This window comes from Mytilus californianus, unplaced genomic scaffold (assembly GCF_021869535.1).
Source record: "Mytilus californianus isolate M0D057914Y unplaced genomic scaffold, xbMytCali1.0.p SCAF_3, whole genome shotgun sequence".
NCBI classification, from domain to species: Eukaryota; Metazoa; Mollusca; class Bivalvia; order Mytilida; family Mytilidae; genus Mytilus; species Mytilus californianus.
This window is the reverse complement of record NW_026262679.1, coordinates 117655391-117676010: the sequence shown is the minus strand read 5'-3', so window position 1 is coordinate 117676010 and position 20620 is coordinate 117655391. Positions and strand designations below refer to the sequence as shown.

The 20620-nt window shown below is 33.2% G+C and overlaps 1 protein-coding gene across 2 annotated transcripts in view; it reads right to left on the bottom strand.

The window, feature by feature from the left end:
* Positions 1-337: 337 nt before the first annotated feature.
* LOC127735940 (polypeptide N-acetylgalactosaminyltransferase 1-like) overlaps positions 338-20620 on the bottom strand; it is an 81102-nt gene continuing 60819 nt past the window's right edge. For both annotated transcript variants that reach the window (XM_052246389.1, XM_052246391.1), the window contains exons 2-10: positions 16700-16866; positions 13380-13557; positions 11737-11937; positions 10152-10269; positions 9488-9676; positions 9049-9183; positions 6665-6769; positions 5554-5688; positions 338-2495 (exon numbers count right to left, since the gene is read on the bottom strand). In XM_052246389.1, coding sequence (XP_052102349.1) covers positions 2370-2495; positions 5554-5688; positions 6665-6769; positions 9049-9183; positions 9488-9676; positions 10152-10269; positions 11737-11937; positions 13380-13557; positions 16700-16866 — 1354 coding nt within the window. In that variant the 3' untranslated portion in view covers positions 338-2369. The remainder of the gene's footprint in view (positions 2496-5553; positions 5689-6664; positions 6770-9048; positions 9184-9487; positions 9677-10151; positions 10270-11736; positions 11938-13379; positions 13558-16699; positions 16867-20620) is intronic.

Genomic DNA, 20620 nt, shown 5'->3' with positions numbered 1-20620 from the left:
ATATATCTTAACTTCAATATTCTGATCTAGAAAGCATCCAACAAATGGTTATCATAAAACAAGGGTCGTTTGGACAGAAATCGATATCACACCTACGCCTTCTAACTGTTTTGATTCGAGCGTCACTTATGAGTCTTATGTAAATGAAACAGATGTCTGACGTACCAAATCAAAAGCCTGGAATCTTTGATGAGTTTTTACATGTTATCTAAAGATTATGTAATTTTTTAATATTTTTGAAGAAACGGGACAAGTTCACCACCCGGTTCGAGATTTTTTAAAAATAGTTGCTGGTTTGATATAAGTAGTTCAAAATATGGTGTCAAGAAAAAGAACATAAGAACAGAATTGTTTTATTTTATAACAATACAATATTGCATAACAATAATACAATAAATAAATTCCCAGAAAGCACCCTTTTGAATGTTGCATAACACAATCATATCAATCATATAACAAAATACAACAAATCCTACCTGAATCAATTACATTTCATACACATTGTAATCATTTACACACTTATTCAACGACAAAAAGAACAATAACCGACTGAACTGGTCGGAGTACTGAAATAGATTTTTATGTTAATGAAAGGTCTACTTTTCGATCGAAATAAGTCAAACTGAATCATTGTTAAAAGTTAAGGTTACTATAACAGTCAAACTGAATCATTGTTAAAAGTTAAGGTTACTATAACAGTCAAACTGAATCATTGTTAAAAGTTAAGGTTACTATAACAGTTTCTCCATCATGCATTATCACTATTAGGATCATCGGGGTATGGATTTAATGTACAATGAATTCAATAATGATTTAAGTCATACATGTACCACATCGCTTTATCCTTATATTAACATTAATTGTGATAACTAAGTTTTATCAAATTATCAAAGTCTTAATTCTCTTGTAGAGTAAGAAAATGTTAACATGATATAGCATGCATGCAAGTGTTTGGCTATTTTACATGTTTTCTTTTTTAATTTTAGCAGACACAAAACTTGGCATTTCAATTAAATATGCAGTTATGAGGCAATACAACGGCATAATGTATACTAATTCATGAAAAAACAGTAATGTATTCATATGAATAATGATAAATTCTAAATGAGTTAACCAAAACGCTTGTTTTTGTCGAACTTCTGTAAAGAAAAAAATTGAAACCTAATTAAGACATCAACGTGTTTTGAAAACATTCTTAACTTATAAACCAGTTTGCTTTAGATAAATAGCTCCATGAATTATAAATTGAATATATTCATGGAAGGCGGAGGCATATTTTACATAAAATATGATTTTACATACCAGAACAAAAATAAAAGACTTAGCAAAAACAACATTTTGCAAAATAGATACAAATATTGTTTAAAAATGTTTTATACTGACATTAACAACATATTTGTGACGCATTAATAACGATCAAGAAAGTCAAAGATAAAAAAAAACCTTATGAACTGATTTAACATTTATTGGTACAAAAAAGAACACAGTAAAAACTAATTCTTTTTTGTAACAGTTTAAACCCTTAACTAATAAATACCGTTTTTTATCAATTTATTTGGGCATAATACATTTGATCTTGCAACATGCAAACACAATTTCCAATTCAATAACAAATCTGATCTTTAAAAATATATTAACAGGACTACAATACATTTTCAGTCTTGAACACATATTTGGAAGTCTTTTTACAGCACCAACTGCATGGATGTATGAACGAATTGAGGAAGGTAGCGGATTTGAATCAAGGAGACGGATACTCAGATACCAAAAACAGGAGAAGACATACAGGTATGTTTACAAAGAGATGATTATTCCAATCAAGTAAATCTTAAAAAAAAACTTTAACAATCATAAAGTATCTTTAAAACTGTAAAACCCAATAATAAAGTGTCTGTTTAAATGCAAAAGGAATCCTTTTTGAAAAGCATTAGGCACGCAGAGCCAAACTTAAATAACTTGAAAAGGATGTAAGCAGGTGAGATACATAGACTAGCGAAAACCATGGTCAGTCTATGGTGTTGTTGTCGTTCAATCTCAAAAACAAAGGTGCAAGCTAAGGGTTCATTACTAACAAACAAATAGATACGTTTAAGGTTATAAAAGGCAAGGTGGATTTTAGAGATCATAAATTTACACAAGGAGTAGTTCTGATTAACTAAAACCTAAAACTTGGTACATATATGAACTATCGTTTGATTTAGGTGAATGGATGAATGTAAAATAATCTTGAAAATGTTTACAAAAATGAACATGTTACATATTGTTATAGGTAGAAAATGAAAAAAAATATTTATAATACACCAACAAAAACAAACAATCAAAAATCTGTTAATTGGGAATAACAGTTTGAAAGACTAATGGTATGACTATCAGTAATTATAATGGTTAAACTGCCAATGCTGTGTAACTATCTGACTGTTACAAGCACGCATTATTGGACCTTGACCATCATGATCCAGACAAAATCCACTTTTGATATGTTTGAGAAAGCCACTCTGAAAAAAAGTCAAACGTTCAAATATATTAAATCAATGAAGAGTTTATAGCGTTGTTATATAGATTCATAAATTTTAATTTAACCTCCAATAGTCTGGGTACTGATGAATTAATGGTCACATTCACAACGAGCAACTGCAATAGTCTTTACATGTCAGGGTTATGATGTATTAACGGTCACATTCACAACGAGCAACTGCAATAGTCTTTACATGTCAAGGTTATGATGTATTAACGGTCACATTCACAACGAGCAACTGCAATAGTCTGTGCATGTCAGGGTACTGATATCAACGAGCAACTGCAATAGTCTTTTCATGTCAGGGTACTGATATATAAACGGTCACATTCACAACGAGCTACTGCAATAGTCTTTCCATGTCAGGGTACGGATTTATAAACGGTCACATTCACAACGAGCAACTGGGATAGTCTTGTCATGTCAGGGTATTGATATATTAACGGTCACATTCACAATGAGCACCTGCATTAGTTTTTTCATGTCAGAGTACTGATACATTAACGGTCACATTCACAACGAGCAACTGCAATAGTATGTTCATGTCAGGGTACTGATATCAACGAGCAACTGCAATAGTCTTTTCATGTCAGGGTACTGATATATTATTGGTCACATTAACAACGAGCTACTGCAATAGTCTTTTCATGTCAGGGTACTGATTTATTAACGGTCACATTCACAACGAGCAACTGCAATAGTCTTTTCATGTCAGGGTACTGATTTATTAACGATCATATTCACAACGAGCAACTGCAATAGTCTTTTCATGTCAGGGTACTGATATATTAACGGTCACATTCACAACGAGCAACTGCAATAGTCCTTTTCATGTCAGGGTACTGATATATTAAAGGTCACATTCACAACGAGAAACTGCAATAGTCCTTTTCATGTAAGGATACTGATTTATTAACGATCATACAACGAGCAACTGCAATAGTCTGTTAATGTCAGGGTACTGATATATATTATTGGTCACATTCACAACGAGCAAATGCAATAGTCTTTTCATGTCAGGGTACTGATGTATTAACGGTCACATTTACAACGAGCAACTGCAATAGTCTTGTCATCTCAGGGTACTGATATCAACGAGCAACTGCAATAGTTTTTTCATGTCAGGGCAGTGATATATTAACGGTCACATTCATAACGAGCAACTGCAATAGTCTTTTCATGTCAGGGCACTGATTTATTAACGGTTACATAACAACGAGCAATTGCAATAGTCTTTTCATGTCAGGGTACTGATGTATCAACGGTCACATTCACAACGAGCAACTGTAATATTCTTTTCATGTCAGGGTACTGATGTATTAACGGTCACATTCACAACGAGCAACTGTAATAGTCTTTACATGTCAGGATACTGATGTATTAACGGTCGCATTCACAACGAGCAATTGCCATAGTCTTGTCATGTCAGGGTACTGATATCAACGAGCAACTGCAATAGTCTTGTCATGTCAGGGTACTCATTTGTTAACGATCACATTCACAACGAGCAACTGCAATAGTCTATTCATGTCAGGGTACTGATGTATTAACGGTCACATTCACAACGAGCAACTGCAATAGTCTTGTCATGTCAGGGTACTGATATCAACGAGCATCTGCCATAGTCTTGTCATGTCAGGGTACTGATATCAACGAGCAACTGCAATAGTCTTGTCATGTCAGGGTACTCATTTGTTAACGATCACATTCACAACGAGCACCTCCAATAGTCTTTTCATGTCGGGGTACTGATATATTAACGGTCACATTCACAACGAGCAACTGTTATAATCTTTTCATATCAGGGTTCTGATATCAACGAGCAACTGCAATAGTCTTGTCATGTCAGCGTACTGATATATTAACGATTACATTCACAACGAGCTACTGCAATAGTCTTTTCATGTCAGGGTACTGATATCAACGAGCAACTGCAATAGTCTTTCATATCACGGTACTGATATATTAACGGTGACATTCACAACAACAACTGCAATAGTCTTTTCATGTCAGGGTACTGATGTATTAACGGTCACATTCACAATGAGCAACTGCAATAGTCTTGTCATGTCAGGGAACTGATATGAACGAGCAACTGCAATAGTCTTTTCATATCAGGGCACTGATATATTAACGGTCACATTCATAACGAGCAACTGCAATAGTCTTTTCATGTCAGGGTACTGATTTATTAACGGTCATTGATTGGCTCGGGGTCAGAATAATGTGTCTATGTACGGTAACATGTCTTTCAGTGGACTGTTATGATGTGAACTAGGAAGTTTAAAATTTGGATGAGCATGTCGGTCTAGTACAAAGCAGAGTTCATATCGCGTTAACATTATATCCTGAATATTCATCTGATTTGCCACTCGATGAAAATACAGCCATTCATCTTTTCACATTAGAATGCTGATGTTTTAGCGATCATGTATATCACGTACACCTATAATTCAGTCTTTCCTACCACTGGTCGATAATTCTGCTGGTGAACTGTAAGTATCCAAGGGTATCACCGGCCCAGTAGGCAGTACCTCTGTATTAGTATGAAAATACGGATATTGTTGAATTAAAATTCACTGTTTTAAATTTTGGAAATTATTTTGTGTTAAGGAATATATATCTCATTCATGTGAAGCTCGTATTCCTTGCCCGGCTTTGGCTATATGTATGTTGTTTTTGTATTTTTTGTTTTTTGGTTTCGTCAGCTCATAAACGTTTGTATTAGGTTTTGAATTTTCAAATATGTTGGCCTTGAGAGTCACTGAAGAGACATTATTTGTCGAAATGCGCCTCTGATGCAGGAACATTAGTACTATTAATCTTATTAAACACAGAAAAACTGAATTTGTATGGTCATATTTTGCACGAGTGCCTATAACAGAATGATGACCTTGTAATGGTCCAATTCATCACGCGAACTCATAAAAAGCACCTACAATACAGTCTTTTTACACCAAAATATTGACTTGTTTATAGTTCCATTTATCACAAGGGCCTAAATGCTATAATACAGTCTTCTAAAACCTAATACAGACCTTTTTGTGGTCCCATTGATCACGAGGACCTATAATACAGTCTTCTAAAATCGGCCTGGTACCTTCTTGCATGTCTTTTACAACCACACACTGTAAAGATGTTCGGAGAAGTCTCTCCTTGGTCCATGAAAACCCCTGAATTTTCAAAAACAGGTAGAGGCATGAATTTAAAGAGATATTGAACTGCAACCTAATCACTACTCAATAATAACAAAATAACTCTTGATATCAACAAAGGCTTTCAAAAGTATGTCTATAAACAAACGATTTTCTATTACAGAAATAGTTTGAAAGTTAAGTCATCAGTGCTCTCCAACTTCGTACTTGATTTGGCCTTTCAACATTTTTGATTTGAGCGTCACTGATGAGTCTTTTGTAGGCGAAATTAGCGTCTGGCGCAATACACTATAACCCTTGTACCTTTTGTGATTTTTTTCTATATAAAAAAAAACAATCCAGAAGATAAAAAAGATTCCTGCCTATACTTTTGTATCGCAGACGCGCGTTTCGTCTACAAAAGATTCACCGGTGACGCACGATGCAAGATGTCAGTTTTAAATACGTTCATATATCGTGTGGTCATTAACGGTCAATCAAAATAGTATAGCGTCCATTAATAATGCCAAACTCATTTAAAACTATATTTCACTACCATTATAGTAAATTCGAAATAATCATTCAAAACATTATCCGTCAAACGTTATAATCATCTGGAAACTTATTATTATTAAGCAAACTGACCCAAACTAATACCATCCCTCACCACGAACCTCAAAACAATTCGGACAATCAAATATTTTAAGAACTATATATTCCAAGTTTTGCTGAACACGTCCAAAAGTATATAAATGTTTGATGTTTAATGTTAATTATCATTTATACAAAAAGTATATTTTTAAACTCATCAGAACCAATCCGCTGCTTTGAATATTCTTCTGTTTTGTTGCTTTACTTTTTAGACCTTGTGCTGTCAAACCAAATTATTGTGCTAAACATAGTTTATTTAAACCAAATTAACGGTCATCTGCATTGAGTTTATAGCATTGTCTAAATACAATTAAGAAAACTTTGATTGTCTAGGCATGGATCAAGAAAATATCAACATCATTACCTGAGTTGCCAGTTTGTAATGGCATGTGTCCACATAAAGCGCTTCCGGTGCTTGAAATAAATAGCTATGATTGTCTAAACATTGATTATTCTTTAAATTCCGTGCCTACAAAAGAAACAAGAGAAAATATTTTTTAAAACAAAAACATCCAGGAGAATGTTATTCGTAGACTGTCGATGGTTGCCGACTGCCATATCTGCTTTCTGTTTCGGTTATTGTTTTATCATAAAAAAAAATTTATCCGCTGTCATGCCGGGGACTTGCATATCTTATGTTGAGGTATGTGTTTTGTTCATTGTTGAAGGCAATGCAGTGCTCTATATTTGCATACGATCATGTTTTAAAACTGGGTGATAGTTGACATGCTGAGCCGGATTTTTAACGTGCAATCTCACATGTTAACTTTCAGCAGGTAGACATGTCACCCAACACGGACACATGATTCTGACTCCGAGCTTATCAGCCTTTCTTCTACTTCAAAACGCCACGTGCTTGGCGAAGAACGAACGACCTTCCGCACTCGAGGCGATAATGCTACCATGAGATCACTGAGGCCATTACTTATTTTTTTAACTTTGTTTTGTGCGAGTTACTGTGTTTCACAATTGTACGCCTTTCTATCATCATTTTGAATATCGAATGGAAACTTTGCACGAGGTCATGTTTTCCTCTGACTGTTTATGACGTCTTTACACTAAATCCATTGGATGTTGGATTTGTACTGATTGATATTTTAGTCTTAGATGCATGCTTTTTTTATTAGTTGTTATTGAGTTTGAACTAGCTGTCAGTAACTGCGAGTACTCTCAGATCTGTACTTAGTGTCTTTTTGTTGTGGGGATGTATAAGTACCCTACCACGTCCACTCTGTGTTTTTGTTACTTGTTTTTGCTTTGTATCTATCTGATTAGGTAAGCCCTTTTCAACTGATTTTTATAGTTTGTTCATATGTTGTACTGTTACACAACTGTCCTAGGTTAGGGGAGGGTTGGGCGCCCGCTAACATGTTTAACCCCACCACATTCTGTATGTGTCTATCCCAAGTCAGGAGCCTGTAATTCAGTGGTTGTCGTGTGTTGCTGTATATCATATTTGTTTTTCGTTCATTATTTTATACATAAATCAGGCCGCTAGTTTTCACGTTTGAAAAGTTTTACATTTGTCATTTCTGGGCCTTTTATAGCTGACTATGCGGTATGGGCTTTGCTCATTGTTGAAGACCGTACGGTGACATATAGTTGTTAATTTCTGTGTCATTTGGTCTCTTGTGGAGAGTTGTCCCATTGGCAATCACACCACATCTTCTGATTTTTATATTATTTACATTCCTTAGTACTAGAATAAACATATTAAAAAAGAGGAACAAAAAAGTCACCATTATTTACCGAACGCTACGCTACATCTATTTCAAAAAGAAAACCAAATTTGTCTTTGTGATAACCTTTCAATTCTCTGTGGATTTGTCAACAAAAATATTTATTACAGGGATCATGCCTTATTTTCGCTCCTAATTTTATTGGACTCGTGTTCATTTGCTATAGTTTCGTTTTGTTCTTGTGGTATTTCTGTTGTCCATCATTTGTCCTGATAAACTTTGTAATCAATTTTAAAAATATCCATTTAAGGATGGTTTGTGAATTTGAAAACGTCGTAATGTTTGACATATTTTATCCCGCTACGGTATGAATCTTGGCAGTAACCATACATTATTGGATGTAAACAATAGTAATAACACAAAGGCTGTCACTTTTTTAGGAAGAAACCACTAAACCTTTTGTTTACCTTTTAGGGAGACGGATTTATACAAGAGCAGTGCTCTTGTTTCCTTATCCTAATTATTATATTACTTGTATAGTACGTATTTATTGTCGCTTGTAGCCATACATAACGAATTCGTTAATAAAATGTCTTTACACTAAACCTTTTGTTTTTGTTTTCGGTGTATTGTTTTGACAACTTTTGTTGTCTTTTGTCTTTAAATCATAGTCTTCTATGTTTTTCTGTGGGTGATATGCTTTGATTGTCCCATTGTTACTTTGCTTGCATCTGCCTAATGCTCACACATTGTTGTCAATATAATGGAATTGTATGCGAGTGTCATACAAGTGAGAGGTTTAGCTAGCTATAAAACCAGGTTTAATCATTTTCTATATAAGCAAATGCCTGTACCACTTCATGAATATGACCGTTGTTTTTCATTCGTTTGATGTGTTTGGGCTTTTGATTTTGCCATTTGATACAGGACTTTCCGTTTTGAATTTCCTTGGAGTTCGGTATTTCTGTTATTTTACTTTTTACTGGTGCCCAAGTCTTACTTTGTTTGCATTTGCATAATACTAAACGGTCACAAAGCACTACTTTGCTGGTAACTGCCTAATACTTACTGATCCCCAAGCAAATACATTATGATCAAAGATTGACAGTTCCGGCCAGACATTTGTGATAAACCAAGTGAAATTTTTACACTGTAGTTTCTCCTTCAGCTTAAACCGTTCTGATAAATCACCAGCGTTAATAGTCTGTAATAAAGACAGAAAGAAATTAAAGAATACACGACCCTGAAAAAGATTAATAAAAAGAGTTTTCCAGTATAAGTACCATATATTTTAGCAGCCAGCTACTTCAGACTGTACTTCAAAAGAATACAGTATGTCTTATATCAGCACTAGCTTTTTAGTGAGTTTAAGAATCAATTATTTTGAGGTCTTTATTTGGTTTTGTACATTTCTTTTTAAGAATCTATTTTAAACCGTTAACTTTACATAATTATGAAATATATTTGCTCGGTGAGCCAAATATATCGATATTTAACATTCATCTTACCGCCATTTCAGGGAAATGATCATAAATAAACTGTTTGTGATTCGGTTCCATCCACACTTCTACCGCCCGTTTGTAATTGTAAACCTCAATATTCCGTCTACCACCGGGAAATTCGTAGGGCTGTGTACGTGCTATATGTCCGAGATGAGAGCAAGGGAGGTGAACAAAGCGTCCACCACACATCCATACCTTTAATAACAACCAGAATTATATAAATAAAAAAAACATATAGTGTAAAGGCAATAAAGTAAATAAATGTAATGTATATATTTTACAGTAATTTATAATTCAAATTATCCAGCGTTGGGTAGATACGAATATAAAGATGTGACGAAACAAAAATACTCCCAAATGTAGCCTTCAAGAATTACCAAGTGTCCATAGTACATGACAAGTACTCATATAAGATATATATCGTCCCAATACAACTTTAAACATAAATAAAGGTATAGTTCAGACGTTAACAAAACAAGACAACATATTTCTGTTTAGTTGCTTAAGCCATGTGGTCTTGTATTGTCCATATAGAGATCTTAATTTTTGACACTCTGCGTAATGCCCTAGAAATATCACTAAACAAAGGGTTTAGGAAAATTAACCCTTCTCCCTCAAAGATATTTAAAACAATCCATGTGTGTATATTCAATGTACAATTAATGCATACCCTCCAAGACATTTCTAGATTTTCACCACCCCATACAGTCATGCCTTCATCATAAGCGCCGATTTCACCAAAATATTTACTGTCCACGGCATAAGCAGCACCAACCATTACCGTACCTCTGAAATATATAATTAATAGAAAAAATGATAACTAAAGGCAAATTATTTTTTTTTCTTAACGTTTTACTCCTGCAATGATCAAAGCATAGGCAAAACACACAACTTACTTGTCTCTGACTTGTTCAAATGGATTACTCTCCTTTGCTAACCTCCAGTTCCAATGACATGTGTTTATGGGGTAACATTCCTTTGCTAACCTCCATTGCCTATGACATATGTTTATGGGGGTAACATTCCTTTGCCAACCTCCATTGCCAATGACATATGTTTATGGGGGTAACATTCCTTTGCTAACCTCCAGTTCCAATGACATATGTTTATGGGGGTAACATTCCTTTGCTAACCTCCATTGCCTATGACATATGTTTATGGGGGTAACATTCCTTTGCCAACCTCCATTGCCAATGACATATGTTTATGGGGGTAACATTCCTTTGCTAACCTCCAGTTCCAATGACATATGTTTATGGGGGTAACATTCCTTTGCTAACCTCCAGTTCCAATGACATGTGTTTATGGGGTAACATTCCTTTGCTAACCTCCATTGCCAATGACATATGTTTATGGGGGTAACATTCCTTTGCTAACCTCCAGTTCTAATGACATGTGTTTATGGGGTAACATTCCTTTGCTAACCTCCATTGCCAATGACATGTGTTTATGGGGTAACATTCCTTTGCTAACCTCCATTGCCTATGACATATGTTTATGGGGTAACATTCCTTTGCTAACCTCCATTGCCAATGACATATGTTTATGGGGTAACATTCCTTTGCTAACCTCCATTGCCTATGACATATGTTTATGGGGTAACATTCCTTTGCTAACCTCCATTGCCAATGACATATGTTTATGGGGTAACATTCCTTTGCTAACCTCCATTGCCAATGACATATGTTTATGGGGTAACATTCCTTAGCTAAGGTCTAGTGCTAATGACATATACAACTTGAAAATTGTATCATGAGAAATATGCAACCTTAGTTTCAATAATAATATATGTCATATCCTGAACATATAAAGACACAGTCAAAATTATCGAATGCCTACTTTACCTGTGTGTGTGTGTGTGTTAACTTAAAATTGAGTGAAGATGTAGAACTTTTATTCCAGCGAAACTGATGATGTACAATTAAAATGAATCGTTTACATCAAGCAAGTAACAAAATAGTGGCTACTAAGCGGCCTGTTATCTTGATTTACAGTAAAAAAAAATTAATTTAATGACACATTTGTCTACAATCAGAATTAATCTCACTAGCCATTCGATTTTATCTATTTTTTTTTCATCCTTTTTATGTTTTTGATCAGTTGTAATAATTATATGAAAATAATACATTTATGATACATACATAATATGGCCTGTAAATTGTTTAAATTAATGCAAGATTTACTATTCAAGACATATTTAAAGCTTTTCTGTTGAACTACTTTTCCTGATCTTTGCTATTAAAATATTTACATACGGCCTTACGTCTTCCTCTGTCGCTCCAATCTGATCCTGTCTGAAGAAAGTTTCGAAAAATACAAGCCTCCAATCAAACCCATAACGAGTCATATAACCCTCGTTAAAACGATATTCAAAACTTTCTGCATTGACATAATCAAGTACACCCATAGCTATTGTTTTTCTGTCCTTTTTTACCTCTGTAAGTAAGGGTTGTAACCTGAAAGAATATGATTGATATGATATGACTATGTGTTTTCTATTCACAGAGGTATAACAAATAGAGATGTATTCTAGGCTAAACATAAACTACTTCAAAAGAGAAGGATGGCAATCATTAACTGTTTCGTGTTTCTACATTGCAATCACATATTTTGTATCGTACCACTTTCTCGGCGTCTGTGTTTTTTTTTTTTTTTCATTCAAACAATTGTTACGTCTTCAAAGATCCTACATATATTAAGAGGGATCTAGCATAAGGATCTATGTATCCGAGCAAAACATTTACTAAATACTTTTAAATAACCAATACATCAAGAACGCAACACTTGCATTGCTATTTTTCTTTTAATAAATAATGGGGTTCTTCAACAAAAGAAATTAACCCTTCAAACCTTAACCCTCTGCTCCCATCTCACATCATCTATTTAAACGGTACTACAACTGAATTCTATAAGCAGTGTAATATTGTCCATAGCAGGAATACACGAATATGATTATGATTCAATGATGGATGAACAGCTTGAAATATTTACACTTATTTTGCTTTTGTTTTGAAATGCCGTCGATTTACACAGTTTCTACACCCATGTCTGTATAGTTATAGATTTATATCTTATCTCCAGACTGATTAATTATACTACTACCTATTTGTAGGATTGGCATCTTTTTTTAACGTTAACGTGACTCATATGATTATTTTTTCACCGTTATACTAAAGTGACTTACCAGTCTATATTGACTTCCATGTGACTGTCAAAGAACACCAAAGTAACTTACCAGTCTATATTGACTTCCATGTGACTGTCAAAGAACACTAAAGTAACTTACCAGTCTATATTGACTTCCATGTGACTGTCAAAGAACACAAAAGTAACTTACCAGTCTATATTGACTTCCATGTGACTGTCAAAGAACACTAAAGTAACTTACCAGTCTATATTGACTTCCATGTGACTGTCAAAGAACACCAAAGTAACTTACCAGTCTATATTGACTTCCATGTGACTGTCAAAGAACACTAAAGTAACTTACCAGTCTATATTGACTTCCATGTGACTGTCAAAGAACACCAAAGTAACTTACCAGTCTATATTGACTTCCATGTGAAGGTCAAAGAACACCAGAGTAACTTACCAGTCTATATTGACTTCTATGTGACTGTCAAAGAACACCAAAGTAACTGACCAGTCTATATTGACTTCCATGTGACTGTCAAAGAACACCAAAGTAACTTACCAGTCTATATTGACTTCTATGTGACTGTCAAAGAACACCAAAGTAACTGACCAGTCTATATTGACTTCCATGTGACTGTCAAAGAACACCAAAGTAACTTACCAGTCTATATTGACTTCTATGTGACTGTCAAAGAACACCAAAGTAACTGACCAGTCTATATTGACTTCCATGTGACTGTCAAAGAACACTAAAGTAACTTACCAGTCTATATTGACTTCCATGTGACTGTCAAAGAACACAACAACTTGTCCAGTAGATTCCCGCCATCCTTTTAACCGAGCCTTGATTAAGCCTAAACGTGTAGGGTTACGTAGAACCTTTATTATGCCTTTAGGAAAATTGTCATTGATATACTCATCTAGGGGCCTTTTCAGCTCAACTGTAAATATATCATATTGTTAAACAGTTATATCTCATGTCAGTTAATCTGAAATTACGATGAATTGCTTAGGTTTTCATTTGTTAATGACTTAAAGTAAATATGGTATATACGTAAGACAGCAACCAAACACTACAAAGACACGGATATCTATAGGTCACCATAGGGTATTTTTGTTCGTTGTTTATCTTTATACTATTACATGACCATAAAAGGATACTATATGTAAACATATGCAAGGCAAATGGTTAGTCCTCTTTTAAGTATATTTGATTACGTATCATTGTGTAAACGGAAAAAATAGACAATTTCCTTTATTCTTCCGATTTGTCATACAGATTCTATTTTTTTTTTGTTAATTTATTTAGATTCTTCGTTAAGAATGACAAGAAAGTATCTGCGGGGAGTTGCAAATAGCTGACCTACACCTAAAAGTAAATATTCAACTTGCAAATACTTGAAAAGAGTCGAAAATCGGTTGCTTGTGTGTTTATCGTCCTACACGGCATCTTCATATAGTCAAAAGTCAATACACGGAATACACATATTTGCACAGAAATAGTGTTATATAAATTATTAAAGATATTAAAATGTAAATAGTTGTCGTCTTATGTGTGACCACGACTTACGTTTGTTGACATTGCTATGTCTGGTTGTTTTATCTAAGGTAACACTTCATTTTATCTATGAACGACCTGTCTCTTCAGATAAATTGTGTCAACGGGAAGAATCTTAAACTATTATTCTATGAGATGTGATTGATTAATCGATATTTGAATTGATATAAACAAATAGTATTAAATGTTAAATAGAATATGTTTAACCTGTAATAATAACGTATACCAATTAATCGTAACAAAAAATACTAAAACATATTTTATAAAAAAAAACCAAATATCTAACCAGACTTTTAGTCATATGACAAAGGAATATGACAGTTGTTTTAAATTCGTTTGATGTGTTTGAGCTTTTGATTTTGCCATTTGATAAGGGACTTTCCGATTTGAATTTTCCTTGGAGTTCTATTTTTGTTATTATACTTTTTAGTCATTTTGAAGTACAACAATCACATATATACTATAACTTCGCCTTATGTTTGTGTGTGCCTTTTCCATAAAAGAGAAAACACCAAGGTGTCATTCAAAAATCATCAGTCTAAGTCAAGAATCATTTCAATTTTTGTCTTTGTTCATTGCAGAATGGTTTCGTCATCTTAAAAATTTGTCTTGGTGAAGGTAATCTGTTAACTTTATTCACAACCTTTCTAGACTAAGGGTAGACCATATGAAGATCTATAAATGTCTTTTGTGGTTATTTTGTGTTGTTCCTGCGCTGTTTGGTAGTATGCAATTGACTTATACAACTTATCTTATGACTTAACTCAAGGCGCGCTTTAACCGAAATAGATAGGTAGCTGTCAAAATAAAGTCTACACAATTGTCCTGCAACCACTATAATGTTTATTTAAAAAGAGGGGGGTAGTACAACAATACTATTGAAACGGTATTTGAAACACTAACTGACTGAGAAGTTTCCGAAAATACGAGCTGATCTTTCTAACATCATACTTATAACATATGACAAACTTTGCCTTAGTTTATAATTAATTGTTACAATACTGTGATCCCAATGATAAGAGAAATCTTTATCATAATTACAACGCGCAGACTTTAATTTTACACAACATTCGCTTTTTAACCATACTCAATTTCTAGTTATACATATATTTTGAATAGAATATTCAATCGATAGCATCGATTGACGTAATTTTGGCAAGAGTTATTTCCCTTTAATTGCCACGTTGGATGTTATCATCATTTGCTAGGTTTTCATTTGTTAATGACTTAAAAGTATATATGGGATATACGTGGATGAGACAGCAACAAAACAAAAATACAAGGAAAGGACATCTACAGGTCAACATAGGAGGTTTTATGCCCAACCTACGATAGTAGTAGGGCATTATGTTTTCTGGTCTGTGCGTCCGTTCGTTCATCCGTCTTTCCCGCTTCAGGTTAAAGTTTTTGGTCAATGTAGTTTTTGATGAAGTAGAAGTCTAATCAACTTGAAACTTAGTACACATGTTCCCTATGATATGATATTTCTAATTTTAATGCCAAATTAGAGTTTTGACCCAAATTTCACGGTTAACTGAACATAGAAAATGATAGTGCGAGTGGGGCATCCGTGTACTATGGACACATTCTTGTTTTGTTTTTTTGTTTTTGGAAAGGGGGAGGGGTCTTTATCTGTATCCATGAGAGTGACCCTATAAGTAAAACATATATGATGCTAAATGATTAGTTTCCTTTTAGTATATTATATTTTATAATGTATCATTGTACAAACGAATAAAAACTTTTCCTTTATTCTTCCCATTTGTCACAGCAACTTCAGAGTAGAAAGTGAATACACTTATTTGCACAAAAAATAATGTAATGCAATTATTAAATGAAATAAAAATGTCAATATTTGTCTCATGGGTGACTTTTCCATAAAAGAGAAGATACAAGGTGTTATTCAAAAATCATCAGTCCAAGTCGGGAATCATTTCCATGGTTGTCTTTGTTCATTGCATAATGGTCTTGTCAATTTAGAAATTTGTCTTGACGAAAGTAATCTGTTAACTTTCTTCACAACCTTTCTAGACTAAGGTAGACAACATGAAGACCTATAAATGTCTTTTGTGGTGGGTTTGTTTTTGTTACTGCACTGTTTGGTACTATGCTATTGACGTATACTCCTTATCCTTTTTTTACTCAAGGCGCGCTTTAACCAAAAAAGATAACAAGATATAAAAATTTTAAACTTTTAAAAGTTTCAGGTAATACGAGCTGATCTTTCTAATGTCATACTTATAACATATGACAAACTTTGCCTTAGTTTAATTGTCACAACACCATGAATACTGTGACCCAAATGATAAGGGAAATCTTTATCATAATTACAACGTACAGACCTTAATTTTACACAACAATCACTTTTCAACCACACTCAATGAATTTCTAGTAATATATATTTTGAATAGGATATTCAATAGATAGCATTCGATTGACGCAATTTTGGCAAGAGTTATACCCTGTTGGAGGTCATCATCATTGTTATCATCACCCCCCCCCCCCCCCCTAAAAAAACAACATACCCATTTGACTGTTGTCATCTACCAATATAATCTCTTGAAGTAAATGTCTAGGAGTTCTGTTTATTATGCTGTATAAAGTTCGAATTAAAATCGATGGCCATTCGTCATAAAATGGAATTATGATACTTGTTGTTGGGAGATCATGCGCGTAAGTCCTGTATTTACACCTGAAATTAGAGGAAATAAAATCCAAAACCTCATACAAATACTACTCATATAGTTTAAATCTTTTTTTTCAGTTTACCGATGACGATTGAGGCATCATAATTGATATGTCAACAAAAGATATGGAACAAAAACAGTCGAATTTGTAGATTGACACAAGGTTAGATTTCACTTATTTAAATATTTTTAAATAAATCATCGCTTGCTAGTATATGGCTTAATGTCATAATAGCACGATTATCCGTACTTCGAAAGACCAGGAGTTATGTATGTAGTATCTTCTGTTAGTTTGTTTAACTTTAAGCTACCATACAGATCAACGATTTAGCGTGATGTTCTATTGATTTCGTTATTTCGTTAACATTTTATTTTTAAAGCAATTTTCTTTCGTCTTTTATTTCAAAGAAAATAACATAATCTAAGATGTCTATGGTTCAAATCGGGAATGATAACCACTTCATGTGGGACGATATAGAAAAAATAAAAACTACAAAACTCAGTGAAAAACTTATCAAAGATACCAGCTTTATAGTTTTGTACGCCAGACGTGCGTTTAGTATACAAAAGTTAAAAAGCAGTGAATGCATTTCTAAAAGAGAAACACTCCAGTAAATTTCTAATGACGAACATAGTATAACCAACTACAAGTTCGGAAAGTTTTATTGAAACAAATTTAATTAACTTTTGAATTGGGCTATTTATTCAGAAATATTGCTTAATTACGTAATAAAAATTGTATTTTGATTAGGCTTTAACAAGTTTTTAAACATGCAGTATGACGTAATATTAGTAGTTTCCTAGCAGACATGGATCTTTTGACATGTTATTGACAGTTGACATGTTCAAAAGAGTGTCCTTTGCTGTAAACCTTCTACGTATCTATATCTGCTTTCCAAACTGACGTTCAATATCAAAAATACTTGACTGACGTACACGATATGCCTTTCGGCTTGTAACTTTATATTTTTATCGTTTATCAAGTGACGAATATGAATGAAAATAAATGTCATAACATATTTGGTTTTGGTTTTTACATGTTTTCAATCCGACTGTATACAAGTTTTGATTGAATTAGCAGGGCTAACAAACACAGAACCCAAAATGCACACATTTTTTAAAACCTCCCCTTGATCCCCCATCCTGCCTTCTCTTATTGTCATTAACAGAAGGCATGTTTCAACAAATTATGCAATGAGTTCCGATGTTAATTACAACCGATATTCAAACTATTCAGTTCATTTTAAAACACTAATTGCTAATTTTTCAACTATCAATAGAAGGTATTACGAAGCACGAGAAAAAAAAATTGTCCCCATTCATATGTCTCATCGAAGAGAAAGATCACCAAAACATGAATTCATGAAAATACAGACATTTTTTGTTCTCTTCAGTCTGGAAGTAACGGATTACGACAGGGTAATTTATTTGAATAATGGTGCCAATATATTTCTATCACACAGCACCTGATATCGTTACAACCTTAGTTTAATATGTAGATCTAACAGGTGTATATGTGTCTTTTGTTAATTTTTAGTAGACAGGTTTTGTCTTTTATTATTTTTTTTTTGGAAGTCTCTCTCTTCTTGTATTGTCGAATGTATTCTTAAAATTCTGCTAAAACAAATGCGCTGGTATTTTCTTATCTACTGATAAAATTTCAAGAAATCAACTTGCTTACAATAAGAGCACCACTAATTGTAGAGCTATCCTTACTTGTATTTGTTTTCAAAAGTCTACCGGATGTTAAGCAAGGTAACTGTCTAAGGATACTTTATGATGCAGAATGCTCTTATAGAGTATAATGTTACTAAGCAAACCAGAAGTTAAATATAGGCAACAGTAGTTTATCGATGTTAAAATCATATAATTCGAATACGAAGGCAAATCAAAATAACAAACTAAAAACGGAGGGGATCGCATAAACCCCAAATGGATATGCTAACCTTTTAAGTGCAAAAGTCTAAAGCTTGAATAGAATATAGAAAGAAGGAAACCAGAAACATATGAAATACATTATTACTGAGACTAATGTAATAACAGTAAAATGTAAGATGTTATTTTATAAATTTATAGTTCTTTGTCTTTCATTTTTTCTTACGTGTTTAGTCTATATAGTGTCTATATTCCATTTTGTTTTTTTCATTGTGACATACTTGTTTGTTTGTATAGTGATAAAGTTTATAACACAATGTTGACTGCTTTACCCCAATTTTTTACATTTTTAACCTATAATGTCATTTTGTTTTCTTCACACATTGTTGTCAATATAATAGAATTGTATGTGACTGTCATACAAGTGAGAGGTTTGAATAGCAAGGTTTAATCCACCATTTTCTGAAAATGCATGTATCAAGTCAAGAATATGACAGTTGTTTTCCTTTCGTTTGATGTGTTTGAGCTTTTGATGTTGCCATTTGATAAAGGACTTTCCGTTTTGAATTTTCGTTGGAGTTCGGTATTTTTGTTATTTAACCTTTGATAAATGATTTTGACTTGCATATATTTAGTCATCTTATCAACTTTCACTTGTCATATCGGAAATAATACAGTATAATTTCAGAATTTATCAATTCCCTATTTTCATGTTTATTTGCTTTTTAATTGTTTTCGTCTTTTCAAAACATCATAATTAATTTCTTTTTCAAATATTTATCAATAAAAAGGTCATCAACTGTGTGGGAAAGTTTCGTGCCAAAGATAAGGGACTATATGAACATTACACACCATATCAGCGAATATGATCCATGAAATGTAATACATTAAAGTTAAATATTCGTAACTGTTGACCTACATATAATAACATTAACTGGACAAGATGTGCAAACTTTTTAATTCGAGCGTCACTGATGAGTCTTTTGTGGGTAAAACTAGCATCTGGAGTACAAAATTTTAATCCTGGATTATATGATAAATTTGGTTTCAATTCCTTTTTCAATTAAAAGTATTAGTTAAACAAATTTTTGATTTTTTTACTGAATAGAGAATCTTAAAAACGATGTGATTTTATTTCAGATTTCATTTTTTTTTACTATTGACTTATATGATGACTAAATATTTTAAGTTGTACAATCATTACACTCTTCAATCATTCAGACATTTATAATGGTCATCATTCTTCAGTATATTTATCTTTACACAGATGCATCAACAAAGCTGTTGTATAAAACATTCAAATTTTTAAATGGGATGTTTAAGTCAATCTTGAAATTACAATGATCAAAACAGGTTTTAAAGTACCTTAAATTAGTTGGATGACTCTTATTTTAATCAGACAAAAACAAACAGATATTATATATCATATCATAATAGATAAAAGAGGAGAAATCCAATTAAGATATGATTTACAATTTTCATCAGCAAGCAAAATATCTCGAATTGAAATGGTCATCATTAACCATCAAAAGTTTCAATTTATCTTGTAAAATACATAATTTAAAGAGAGCTTCATTTTTTTAAATGCACATGCAGTTTAATATGGGTCCTTTCTGGTCGTATAGGTTCTCGCGTAATTACGCTTTCTATTTTTTTTTTCTATTCGTTTTCTTTTTTTTGTATTTTTTTTTAGGCTAGAGCGTTCATGAAAACTCAGGTAAACGAAGGGTAATATCGCAATCGAGGAAACGAAGATGGGATCATGTTCATGACGAGATGATCATATCAGTGAACATCTGTGACACAGATATTATATAGCGGTCAACTAACTAATGGTGGCGAATGTTTAATTTCCAAAGGGATGACTTCAATTATTCCATTTGG